At 52.5% G+C, this 13177-nt stretch overlaps 1 protein-coding gene across 3 annotated transcripts in view; it reads right to left on the reverse strand.

Annotated features, from left to right (window-relative positions):
- The window catches only part of LOC132388637 (AT-rich interactive domain-containing protein 5A-like), a 40910-nt gene that overhangs the window by 7875 nt on the left and 19858 nt on the right, over positions 1–13177 (reverse strand). For 2 of the 3 annotated variants that reach the window (XM_059961231.1, XM_059961169.1), the window contains exons 2-4: positions 11416–11604; positions 10180–10232; positions 1252–1349 (exon numbers count right to left, since the gene is read on the reverse strand). In XM_059961231.1, the coding sequence (XP_059817214.1) occupies positions 1252–1349; positions 10180–10232; positions 11416–11554 (290 nt within the window). In that variant the 5' untranslated portion in view covers positions 11555–11604. Of the gene's footprint in view, positions 1–1251; positions 1350–10179; positions 10233–11415; positions 11819–13177 lie in introns of those variants that run through there. The other variant, XM_059961093.1, reaches the window with a different exon arrangement.

Genomic DNA, 13177 nt, shown 5'->3' on the forward strand with positions numbered 1-13177 from the left:
GAGATAGACACTGGGGAGAGAACAGGGGACTCTGTCTGTCCAGGAGATAGACACTGGGGAGAGAACAGGGGACTCTGTCTGTCCAGGAGAGAGACCCCCGGGAGAGAACAGGGGACTCTCTGTCCAGGAGAGAGACACCGGGGAGAGAACAGGGGACTCTGTCTGTCCAGGAGATAGACACTGGGGAGAGATCAGGGTGCACTCTGTCTGTCCAGGAGATAGACACTGGGCAGAGAACAGGGGACTCTGTCTGTCCAGGAGATAGACCCCGGGGAGAGAACAGGGGACTCTGTCTGTCCAGGAGAGAGACACCGGGGAGAGAACAGGGGACTCTGTCTGTCCAGGAGATAGACACTGGGGAGAGATCAGGGTACACTCTGTCTGTCCAGGAGATAGACACCGGGGAGAGAACTGGGGACTCTGTCTGTCCAGGAGATAGACACCGTGGAGAGATCAGGGGACTCTGTCTGTCCAGGAGATAGACACTGGGGAGAGAACAGGGGACTCTGTCTGTCCAGGAGATAGACACCGGGGAGAGAACTGGGGACTCTGTCTGTCCAGGAGATAGACACCGGGGAGTGATCAGGGGACTCTGTCTGTCCAGGAGATAGACACTGGGGAGAGAACAGGGGACTCTGTCTGTCCAGGAGATAGACACTGGGGAGAGATCAGGGTACACTCTGTCTGTCCAGGAGATAGACACTGGGGAGAGAACAGGGGACTCTGTCTGTCCAGGAGATAGACACTGGGGAGAGATCAGGGGACTCTGGACTCTGTCTGTCCAGGAGGTGCCCAGGAGATACAGGGTTTAGTGTGCTGGCAGTACAAGATTGTATTGACTGCGTGTCTGGAGCTTTCCCAGACTCGCAGGGAGGCAGGGAAGAGTTGGAGCAGCCTTCCTGACACGTTGTGGATTTCTGCGTCCAAGGAGAGGTGATGGTGGACCCGGTGTGTGAACATCGAGTTTGTAGTCACCAATGGTGCCACCGCATCTCGTCCCAAGACCGTAGTCTTTCCCAGGCTGCTAGTCAGGCTTGCAAGCTGCGGAGTGTGGGTTATCAGCTGCAGCGCCATGTCTGGGATCGCCTCCCACACTGGGTCTTAGGCGGGTGGGGTTAGAAAGCCTGCCATTGGCGGTAGGTGCCCTGCGTTGCGCTGTCGGACCCGTGCGCCAGGAGAAGAGCAGATTCCTTGGAGTGTGCTGGGGCCAGAACCCAGCCTGTGTACAATGAACGGGTGCGTGCCACCTACTTCTCGTAGTGCCGGCGGGTACAAGTGGCTGCGCTGGTGCTCCCTGGGTTTCCCCCAAGCTCGTCGTAGATGTTCTTCCAGAGTCGACTCGTCGTGACCTGCAGGAGCATAGAGCAGAGGCGGTGAAGTGAACGAGATTCAAGCTCCAGTTTCCTTCTCAAGTGTTCATCAAAACATAGAGCGAAACGTTTGTGTGAACAACCGACGCACCCAAGGATGAACCCCTGGGGCAGTCCCGAGTATTCTGGCACTAACATCGCATGGCAGATCACGCTGTTGCTCCTTCCACGTACACAGTCCTTTAACCCAAGGCAGGCCACCACAAACACACAGACTTCGGCTCCTCCACTACCCCAGTGAACCGGGAGAGATTCGCTGACCTGGAGTCCGGCCGACCAGTCTTGGCTAACGGACCTGCTCTGACCCACATCACTAACCGAATGACACACCAACCGGGCCTTAAACTCTGTACTCACAACACCAGGACTCTACACTCCACCCCATCCCATTCCCTTTGACCTCCTCTCCCTCCAACATCATACCCGTCCCATCTCTCACCCTTCCCAGCTCTGACAAAGGGCAATACCGGACAGCGGTGCCTCCTAAGGACAAAGGGCAATACTGTTCTCAGGGCCAGAGCGAGCACGAACTGGGTGAGCTCCCTAAACCGTGAAATCACGTCCTTCACCTCTGCTGGGATCTCACTCGGAATATTGTATACAGTTCTGGTCACCATGTTATAGGTGGGCTGTGGAAGCTCTAGAGGGGCTGCAGAGGAGATTTACCAGGATATTGGCTGGATTGAAGATCAAGGATGAGTGAGCGAGGGCTTTTCTCTCCGGAGTGAAGGAGGATGAGAGGTAACGATAGAGGTGTACAAGATGATATCAGGCATAGATCAAGTGGACTGATAGAGAGTTCTCCCAGGGTGGGAATGGCTAACATGAGGGGACATGATTTAAAGGTGACTGGAGGGAAGCATGGGGGTGGGATTGTGGATGTCAGCCGGTTTTTGTTTGCACAGGGAGTGGTGGGTGTATGGAATGCACTGTCAGGTGGTAATAGAGGCTGAGAGGTGGCAGATGGAATTCAAATGAGAAAAGCGTGAAGTGATTTACTTAGGAATGTCAACATCATTTGAAGTCAGAGCACAGGGTTAATGGCAGGATTCTGAGCAGTGGAGGAACAGAGGAATCTTGGGGTCCACATTGATGGACCCCTCAAATTAAGGACATTGAAGCTAGGAACATGGATGAAGGAAAAATGGAGGGTCATGGGGGAGGGAAGGGTTAGATTCATCTTAAGGGGTTAGCTCAACATAGTGGGCCAAAAGGCCTGTTCTGTGATGGTCTGTTCTATGAGTTAAGGCCACACTCTGACCCACCGAGTTTTTACGGAATTTTCTTTACTCACTTGAGACCAATGGGAAAGCATCAGCCAATTCAAAAGCACCGTGGGGACAGAGTTCAAGCACAACATAGTGCCCAAAAACACCCCCCACCCCACTGTAATCCCAACAGAGCACCAAGGGAGAACTGCCTGTCATCAGATTCACAACGGCCCAGTGGACAGACAACTGTCCTGGGGGAACTGACGTCAGGACAAAAGGGGCCAGCAGAGATGCTGGGTTCAAGGGGTTGATGGGCCTGTTCCTGCTTCTATTTCCTCGTGAGTGTGTATCGGGGTCACGTCACAGTTCACCAGGTCAGGGTGTATCGAGGTCATGTCACAGTTCACCAGGTCAGGGTGTATCGGGGTCACGTCACAGTTCACCAGGTCAGGGTGTATCGGGGTCACGTCACAGTTCACCAGGTCAGGGTGTATCGGGGTCATGTCACAGTTCACCAGGTCAGGGTGTATCGGGGTCACGTCACAGTTCACCAGGTCAGGGTGTATCGGGGTCACGTCACAGTTCACCAGGTCAGGGTGTATCGGGATCACGTCACAGTTCACCAGGTCAGGGTGTATCGAGGTCACGTCACAGTTCACCAGGTCAGGGTGTATCGGGGTCACGTCACAGTTCACCAGGTCAGTGTGTATCGGGGTCACGTCACAGTTCACCAGGTCAGGGTGTATCGGGGTCACGTCACAGTTCACCAGGTCAGGGTGTATCGGGGTCACGTCACAGTTCACCAGGTCAGGGTGTATCGGGGTCACGTCACAGTTCACCAGGTCAGGGTGTATCGGGGTCACGTCACAGTTCACCAGGTCAGGGTGTATCGGGGTCACGTCACAGTTCACCAGGTCAGGGTGTATCGGGGTCACGTCACAGTTCACCAGGTCAGGGTGTATCGGGGTCATGTCACAGTTCACCAGGTCAGGGTGTATCGGGGTCATGTCACAGTTCACCAGGTCAGGGTGTGTCGGGGTCATGTCACAGTTCACCAGGTCAGGGTGTATCGGGGTCATGTCACAGTTCACCAGGTCAGGGTGTATCGGGGTCATGTCACAGTTCACCAGGTCAGGGTGTATCAGGGTCATGTCACAGTTCACCAGGTCAGGGTGTATCGGGGTCATGTCACAGTTCACCAGGTCAGGGTGTATCGGGGTCATGTCACAGTTCACCAGGTCAGGGTGTGTCGGGGTCATGTCACAGTTCACCAGGTCAGGGTGTATCGGGGTCATGTCACAGTTCACCAGGTCAGGGTGTGTCGGGGTCATGTCACAGTTCACCAGGTCAGGGTGTATCGGGGTCATGTCACAGTTCACCAGGTCAGGGTGTATCGGGGTCATGTCACAGTTCACCAGGTCAGGGTGTATCGGGGTCATGTCACAGTTCACCAGGTCAGGGTGTATCGGGGTCATGTCACAGTTCACCAGGTCAGGGTGTGTCGGGGTCATGTCACAGTTCACCAGGTCAGGGTGTATCGGGGTCATGTCACAGTTCACCAGGTCAGGGTGTGTCGGGGTCATGTCACAGTTCACCAGGTCAGGGTGTATCGGGGTCATGTCACAGTTCACCAGGTCAGGGTGTGTTGGGGTCATGTCGGGTAAATTCCTTACCGAGGATGCGGGAATTGAACCCATGTCAGCTGCTACTACGCCGTCCCTGTTGCTCAGGAGCTGGTACGTTCTCCCACAGTGACGGAAATCGAACCCCCATCGCTCATACTCTATTTAATATTTCAGTAATATTTGAGTAATCCTGTGTGCGTATAACATTCTTGTCCAGTTAAATAATTTATTACAAGTCATTCATTTAAAATATGTTTATTCCATACGTCATCACGCTACCACATGATAGGTGTGCAGCTCAGTTAAAGTAAACACAAAGGTTACTTTATGTACACTGTGATACCCTGGTTATAATGCCAGCACCCCGCCCATAGGCATATACATCTCCCTGCCTTTCACAGGCTCTCTCCCGGGATCAACGACTGGGCCAGGGTAAGGACTCTGCTGGGGCTGGGGCAGGGGCAGCGCTCCCCTCAATTGCCAGCAGAGGGCGGTATGGTACCACCCTGGCGAGCGGGACGCTATCACAGCGCCAGCGACGGGGCTCGCTCACTTCCAGCGAGTTTTGCCGGGGTTTCCCCCACACGTTCTAAAGGTGTGCCACTTGGTTAGGGCTAGTAAATTGTGGGCATGGTATGTTGGTGCCAGAAGTATGCTGTCACTGTGGGCATGCCCTCAAACTGTGAAGGTCAATGACACAAACGCCAGTGGGCAAAGGAAATTCGAGGAACCCAATCTCACACAGATCTCTCACACCTTTGAAATGATTACTTACAGCCCGTTGCACGCTAGGGTTTAGGGCAGCAACGACAGTCCTCCAGCTCTATCTGCCCATACCATTGCACACAGATGTAGCAGGAGTCCTCATTCCTGTTTCCGTAGCTTCTTTTTGACCATCCAGGGTTGTTAACCCTGAGCTAAACCCCCGAGCCTGGAGGACCGGTGGAGCGCTCAATGCCTGGCCTCTACCCTTTGACCTCTCTGGCAGGGGTGACCCTGCCCACAGCCGGAGCACAAGGCACTGACTCCAGCCAACTTCGCCCCTCGGGTCGGTGAGACACGCAAACCCACGACAAGGTTGTGGTCCTCTTGGAGGTTGAAATCAATGCTCTAACGAAGAAGTTTGCAAAGGGTTGAGACTGGCCACGGTCAGGTCCGACCAAAGGAAAGGTTCACAAAGCCGCCACTTGCAAAATGACTGTTGGAAAATAGTTCTGTCAGCGAGACGTGTGCTTGTCCAGTAAGCTAGCTGCGTTCGAAGTTACTGGTGTGTTTTTATCAGCTCTCCATCTGTTCACACTTCCTGACAGAGTGAGACACCATTTCTCAGCAAGACTTTAATTCCCACGTCTAAAGTCAACAGTTTGAAGGGGGTTTCCCCGTTTTTGCCCAGCAGAGTGCTGTGAATACTTGTGCTATAGCCAGTAATCGCAGGTATCTTTGAGCCTCCTTTCACTCTTACAGTACATGTTACGCATTTTACAGTGTGTAATCCAGCTGGCCCAGGTCCGCTAACCAGGCTGCAGTTCAGGGCCTTGAAATCGGCTATACTGGGGCTCGTACCAAAGTCGAGGAGGAATTTCTTTAGGCAGAGGGTGGTGAATCTGTGGAATTCATTGCCACTGACGATGGTGGAGGCCAAATCATTGGGTGTGTTTAAAACAGAGGTTAATGGGTTCTTGATTAGTCAGGGTGTCAAAGGTTACAGGCAGAAAGCAGGAGAATGGGGTTGAGAGGGAAAATAAATCAGCCATGATGCAATGGTGGAACAGACTAGATGGGCCAAATGGCCTAATTCTATTCCTATGTCTTATGGTGGTATGGAAGCTGGAGAGTGGAGACTGGAGGCACTGTAAGGTGTTCTGCTAAATGCTACGTTACTGCGGTGCCCGTAGAAAGCAAGAGAGAAGCTGCAGAACCGTGCGTGAGTCAGGTTCTCTCACAAGGTCAGATTTCTGTGCGGGCAGGGGCCATGAGAACCGGTGATGTCACCCTCCCAGGTACCCGAGTCAGCCAGACTGCAGCTCGGGTCTTTTGAGGCCTAGTGCTCAGGTCCCATCAGACGGGCCTGGCCTTTGGCTCCTCATTCATCATAATCAGTGAGTCCGGTGATCGACCCTGAACACCGAAGCCCAGAGGCCGAGTGCCGGTCCAGAGCTCTGGGTCTGCACTTCCCTGAGAGTCCGCTGGGGAGCTCGAGGCTCAACGTCTGTGAGTCGCGGTGCACTGGAGGCTGAAAGCTGAGGCACCTGCTCCTGGGGCTGGGGACCGTGTGTGGGTGGTGGCTCGGAGGGAGGAACGGGGCTTATTTTCCTGTACTGTTTTGTTGCTTGTGTTCTGCATGGTTCTGCCAAGCATTGTTTTCATTTTAAGATACAGCCCTTTGAGCCAGTCAGCCAGCAACCCTCAGGTTCATCTCTAGCCTAATTTACCTACTAACCATTACATCTTTGGACTGTGGGAGGAAACCGGAGCACCCGGAGGAAACCCACGTGGTCACAGGGAGGACGTACAAACTCCTTACAGAGGACGCTGGGACTGAACTCTGAACTTTGATGGCCTGAGCTGTAATGGTCGCAGTGTCCGCTGCTCTAGTGGTGTGGGCGTGCGATGCGGGCACTGGAACGTGTGGCTGCCCCCTGCACGTCCTTGTGCTGTTGGTTGTGAATACAAACGATACATTTCACTGTATGTTTCCAGGTGCACGTGACATGTAGATCCGAATCTGAACCTGTAACCCTCGGTAACGTGCTGGCATCAGCAGCTTCCTATTTTAGTCCCTCGTTTCAGATGATGCAGCTGCCGAGGATTGTGCTTTAGCTGTGGATTCGGAAGCTGTCACATGTCACATGACCAAGTCTACTCTCCTCCGCATCGCACGGGGGGGGGGGGGGGAGAGGGGATGTAGTTAGAGGACCTCCTAGGCTGGGGCACTAACCACACCAGAATACATTCGACGGCCAGTGTGTGGAGTCACTGCCTCACAGTGGGGGAGATTCTGGTCCAATCCCCATCACTGCCACTGTCCGTAAGGAGTCTGTAGATTCTCACTGTGACCCCGCTGTTTTCCCATATCCCACATCCCAGTAACACAGGGGTCGCGGGTTTAACCTTGCTGTGAACTGCCCCCAGTGGAATCTTGGTGGGGGGGGAGTTCGTGAGACTGTTGGCAGTTCCCATTTGGGGTGGCATTGTAGCCGGGCACTTAGTGATTAGTGGTGTTCCACAGGGGTCGGTGTTGGGAATAGATGGCATTGTTGCCAAGTTTGCAGATGATATGAAGATTGGTGGAGGGGCAGGTAGTGTTGAGGAAACAGGTAGGCAGATTAGGAGAATGGGCAAGAGAGAGGCAAACGTTGGAAAATGCATGGTCATGTACATTGGTGGTAGAAATAAATGTGCAGACTATTTTCTAAATGGGGAGAAAATCCAAAAATTTGAGATGCAGAGGAACTTCTGAGTCCTTGTGCAGAACACCCTGAAGATTAACTTGCAGGTTGAGTTGGTGGTGAGGAAGGCAAATGTCATGTTAGCATTCATTTCAAGACGTCTAGAATACAGGAGCAGGGATGTGACGCTGAGGCTTTATAAGGCACTGGTGAGGCTTCACCTTGAGTGTTGTGAACAGTTTTGGGCCCCTCATCTTAGAAAAGATGTGCTGGCATTGGAGAGTGTCCAGAGGAGGTTCACAAGGATGATTTCAGGAATGAAAGGGTTATCATACAAGGAACATTTGATGGCTCTGGGTCTGTACTCACTGTGATTTAGAAGGATGAAGGGGGGGATCTCATTGAAACCTTTTAAATATTGAAAGGCCCAGACAGAGTAGATGTGGAAAGGATGTTTCCCATAGTGGGGAGTCTAGGACGAGAGGGCACAGTCTCAGGATAGAGGAGCGTCCATTCAGAACAGAGATGTGGAGAAATTTCTTTAGCCTGAGGGTGGTGTATTTCTGGAATTTATTGTCACAAACAGTTGTGGAGGCTGGGTCGATGGGTGTATTTAAACCAGGGATTGACAGGCTGTTGACCGGACAAGGGATGAAAGGTTATGGGGAGAAGGCCGGGAACTGGGGTTGAGGAGGAGATAAAAAAAACTGGATCAGCTGTGATTGAATGGCGGAGCAGACCCGATGGGCTAAATGGCCTAATTCTGTTCCTATGCTTTACGGTCTTATGGTAACACTATTACAGTGCCAGTGACCAGGGTTCAAATCCCCACATGGTCTGTAATGAGTTTGTACATTCTGCCTGTGACTACATGGGTTCCCAGTTTAATTGCACTGACATGTGAGTTTGGAGGTTAATCAGTTCCTGTAAATTGCCCCATTGAGGGGTGGAATCTGGAGGAATTGATGGCAATGGTGGGAGGATCAAAAAAGATGGGATTAAAGGTGGGTTGGTGTAACTGGGTTGATTATCAGTATATATTCAATGGGCTGAATAGCCTCTTTCTGTGCTATCTCCCTTCCATAACTCTATGTCCTTGTACCCTTGAGAGGCCAGAATAACCCTCAGTGCAGGTAATCAGAGGTTGGAATGCAGTCAGAAATTGGTAGGAACTCCTCTCCAAAAACCCCCAAACAGGGAAGCCCACCCTCCCTAACACACAGGACACCCATCAGATCAGCAGGTTAGTTCCAAGCAAAATGCTTGTACAGAAGGAGAGATGTGCTCGATATCAGACCTCAGGAATGATTCCCAACTCCTCCTGCCGACTCCCAGCCGAGGAACCCTGGGAGCCAGAGTCTGGAGAAGGACCCATGACCAGAGGGTGAAAGGTCAGCATTCCCGGCCAGCAGGGGGGTCGATATTGATGTTCGGGGCTGGACTCAAGCCTTTGGGTTTAGAATTGGATGCCAACCAATCAGACCCATTCAGTGGGAAAGGAGCCTGTCCCATTGGTCAAAGGAAAGGCCAATCAGCCTTCACAGCCAAAATACCACAAGTACTGCAGATCCCGAATAGAGCTAAATATTGGTTTTATTTATTTGTCACAGTTGTTGACACTCTATGTAAAGCGTTAGGTTGCCCAGAGACGCTGTTCTATTAAGCAGCATAGTAACATAACATAAGGCATTATACAGTGTCACTGCCCCTCCCGGCCTAATGAGCCTGTACCGCCCAGTTACACCCACGTGACCAGGGAACCACCCAACCGGTATGTCTTTGGATTGTGGGAGGAAACTAGAGCACCCAGAGGAAACGCGCATGGTCACAGGGAGAACATACAGACTCGCTGCAGACAGTAACGGGAATTGAACTCGGCACCCTTCCGTGCACTAACCAGTACGGTCCAAGTTTGTCAGGAACGTGTCTGCCTGTGAAGCCGCAGTTAGCCAACCGGTGGTGTCGTGGCGTCTGCACCAGACTTCGGGGCGGGTGGCCCAGGCTTCAGATCCGGCCCACTCCTTGCTCACAGGCAACTCGGCCTCGTAAAAAAATAGTCAAATGCTACGGAGACTAGGGAGGGGAATAAACAGTCAGCGTTTCATCAGGTCCCAACATATTCTCTGCTTCCCCTCTCGGCAGACGCTGCCTGGCCTGTTGTTTCTTGTACCCATGGGGTGGCAGGGCAGTGCAGTGGTCAGCACATCCGCTTTAAGGCATCCGGTTGCCGCCGCGGTCTGGAGGGAGTTTGTACGTTTCATCATGACTTCATTGGCCTCGTCCCACATTCCCAGGTGTGCAGGTTAGGGTCAGTGAGCTGTGGGCACGCTGTGTTGGTGCCGGAAGTGTGGCCACACTTACAGGCTGCCCCCAGACTGCGCTGGCTGTTGATTCAAACAATACACTTCTCTGTACGTTTCAATGTGGCATGTAAAGATAATCTTTATCTTTTGTTTAACCGAAATTTAAAAGCAATGAAAAGCCAGCCAACTGGCTGGAAGCCCGAGACGGCATGGCTGATTGGGTGGGCGTCCTCGCCCGTACCACAGGAAGGAGGGATTGGTGCTAGTTAAAGATTACTCACCACTTCGTACCCTCCCAGCTTCTCAACTGCCTTGTAGAGCGTGGCAAGGTTCACTGGAAAGAAGAGGATTTCACAACGTCAGCGAAAGTAGAGACCCTGTCGTGCACAGAGAGACGGTCGCTCGGGGTGACTGCACCCTCTCCCCGCACCGGTTAACACCCCCTCTGCTCCCACAGGTGGCCAGTCGCGGATCATCCCGTCTTGGGCAGCGAGCGTCCACAGCTAGCCTCAGCACCCTTGCGTCAGCCCTGCTGCAGGTAGTGAGGGAGCACCCTGGGGTCTATGCCTTCAGCCTGTGATTTTATACACCCTCTACAAGATCACCCCTCGGTGTCCTACACTCCAAAGTCTGAGTCAGCCCAATTCCTCCTTATAACTCGGCCTCTCGAGTCCTGGCCCCATTGTGTGTAGTTCTGGCCATCCAGCTATGGGAAAGACACCATCAAGATGGAAAGTTGGCAAAGGGGATTTAGAAGGATCCTGACGAAGGGTCTCGGCCCAAAACGTCGACAGCGCTTCTCCCTATAGATGCTGCCTGGCCCGCTGTGTTCCACCAGCATTTTGTGCGCGCGTTACAAGGATCCTACCGGGATTTGAGGGACTGGGTTGTGTTGAGCAGGGTGGGACATTTTCTGGTGGAGTGTTAGAGAATGAGAGGTGATTTTATAGAGATCTATAAAGCACAAGGGGTAAATATGCACAGTGTTTTCCCCAGGGGTGGCGAACAGGAACCAGAGGGCACAGGTTTAGGGTGGGGGGGGAAGATTCAATAGGAACATGAGGGCCACTGTTTTCACCCTGTATGTGGAATGATCTGCCAGAGGAAGTGGTTGGGACAGGTATATTAACAACATTTAAAAGTTACTTGGACTGGTACCTGGATAGAAAAGGTTTAGAGGAATTGGGGCCAAACAGGTAAAAATGAGCCTAGCTCAGATGGGCCGATGGGCCTGTTTTTTTCTGCTCTACAAACCCTATGGTGGAACTGCATGGGAACAGACCTCATAAGGTAAAAAGAAACACCCCTCGACATCTCCAAGTCAGATATTCTAGTTTTTATGGCAGGTTCCCTCAGTGAATCCTTCCTGGGCCGGGGAACATTTCGGAGAGGAGTTACCCCTTGTGAATTGCAAGTCTCATGACACCCCTCCTGTGCTGGGATGGGAGGGGGATTACAAAGAACTCAATCACGATCCCCCCCCACCCACCATTCCTCTGAGGGTGGGGGTACCTCACCTTGCTTGAATCCCAGGTGTGGGATCCTCTCGATCGGGGTGCCCCTGTCCTTCATGAACTTGTACAGGTTGACCAGGAAGCTCTGCTGGCTCATGTCACCACTGTCAGCCTCCTTCGCCGCTTCCAGTCCCTCCGCCATCCCTGGCTCTCCGTCAGCACCGCCGTCGATCCAGGAAGCTCCTGTCTCTCCTGCAGGGGCAGTAACAAGCTGAGTGCCGCCCGTGTCCCAGACCATACCAGCGTCCACCCCACTGAGGTCCTGTGTCACTAATCCCTGCTCCATTCCCAATGCCATTTCACAGAGACCTGAGCTAATGGGTTTCATTGGAGGCTGCTCAGCCCATTCAGTTGCTGCTGGCTCTCACAGCATTCCCATTTCCTGTACATATCACAGTAATCTGGTCTCTCTCCTGTGCCCATTAACTCCAGAGCCTTCCAGTTCTCCCCAGTGGAGATTTATAGGGACTAATTAAACACTGACTATCTGCCCCTCCCCCACCCCACGCACATTGTCGGAATGAGAGAGGTAAGTGGAGCATCTGGGGGGGGGGGGAAGCATGAGAGAAGACACAGAGACACAGGGAGAAGAGACAGACAGTGCCGGAGGTGGGGATTGAACCTGGTGTGAGGAAGCAGCCAGTAGGAACAAGGGGAAGGAAAGGTGGTCAGAGGATGTAATGGGTGACAATGGACACCACAGCCGTCATGTCCAAAGTCTCCCATGGCAGTGGAGGGCAGGACGGTGAGGGTCTCCAATCCTGCTTCGGGGCTTGTGGAAAGCTTGCGGCCCTCCGGAAATGGCAGCCGCCCTATTGTCAGGGTGACGGGGAGCTGGCTGTCTGCATGATGCTGCCATTAACGAGCTACAGGGTTCAACAAACCCTTTATCAAATTAGCATCAGATATTACTTCAGACTGCGGCGACCACTGAAACCACCCTGCTCTTTCACATCACACCTTCCCCTGTTCTGAAAACTCAGCGGTGAAAGACAAATATTTCTGATGTATTTGCACAGCCGGGCACCCTTGAGTGCAGATTAAAGCAAGGCTCCCATCACTCCTCACCACAGCCCCTTACCGCCATCTTCTAATTCTTCCCAGGGGAATTCCCTGCTCCATTCCCAAACACCCGCCGACTGCGGAATGATGGCAAGCAGTTAGCGTAAGGCTTTACAGAGCCAGCAACTCGCAGCGCTGCCTGTAACCATGTGGCTCCGGTTTCCTCCCACAGTCCAAAGATGCTCTGGTTTGTAGGTTAATTGCACCTTGTAAGGTGTCCTATGATTTGGCTAGTGTTAAATCGGGGATTGCTGGGCGACTTGAGTCAAAGAGCTGGAATTCTGCTGGACTCTGCACTGTATCTCAATAAATAACAAATCAATAATAGATGCAATGCCTGTCAGTGAGGTTTCACGGTAGCACAAGCTTTACAGAGACAGTGACCCGGGTTCAATTCCCGCCAGTGCCTGTAAGGAGTTTGCACCTTCTCTCTGTGACCATGTGGGCTTCCTCCGGGTGCTCCGGTTTCTTCCCACATTCCAAAAATGTACAGTTTAGGATTAGTAACTTGTGGGTACGCTATATTGGTCCCAGAAGCGTGCTGACACTTACAGGCTATCAGCGACACATCTTTGGACTGTGTAGGTTGCTGCCGAGAAACAAAACATTTCACTGTATTTTTCGACGTGTGTGTGATGAATAAAGCTGATCTGCTTTTTCTCTGATGTGCACAGTTGTTATTGCCACACGTAGGAAGGATGTG

Source organism: Hypanus sabinus, chromosome 1 (genome assembly GCF_030144855.1).
Source record: "Hypanus sabinus isolate sHypSab1 chromosome 1, sHypSab1.hap1, whole genome shotgun sequence".
Taxonomy (NCBI): Eukaryota; Metazoa; Chordata; class Chondrichthyes; order Myliobatiformes; family Dasyatidae; genus Hypanus; species Hypanus sabinus.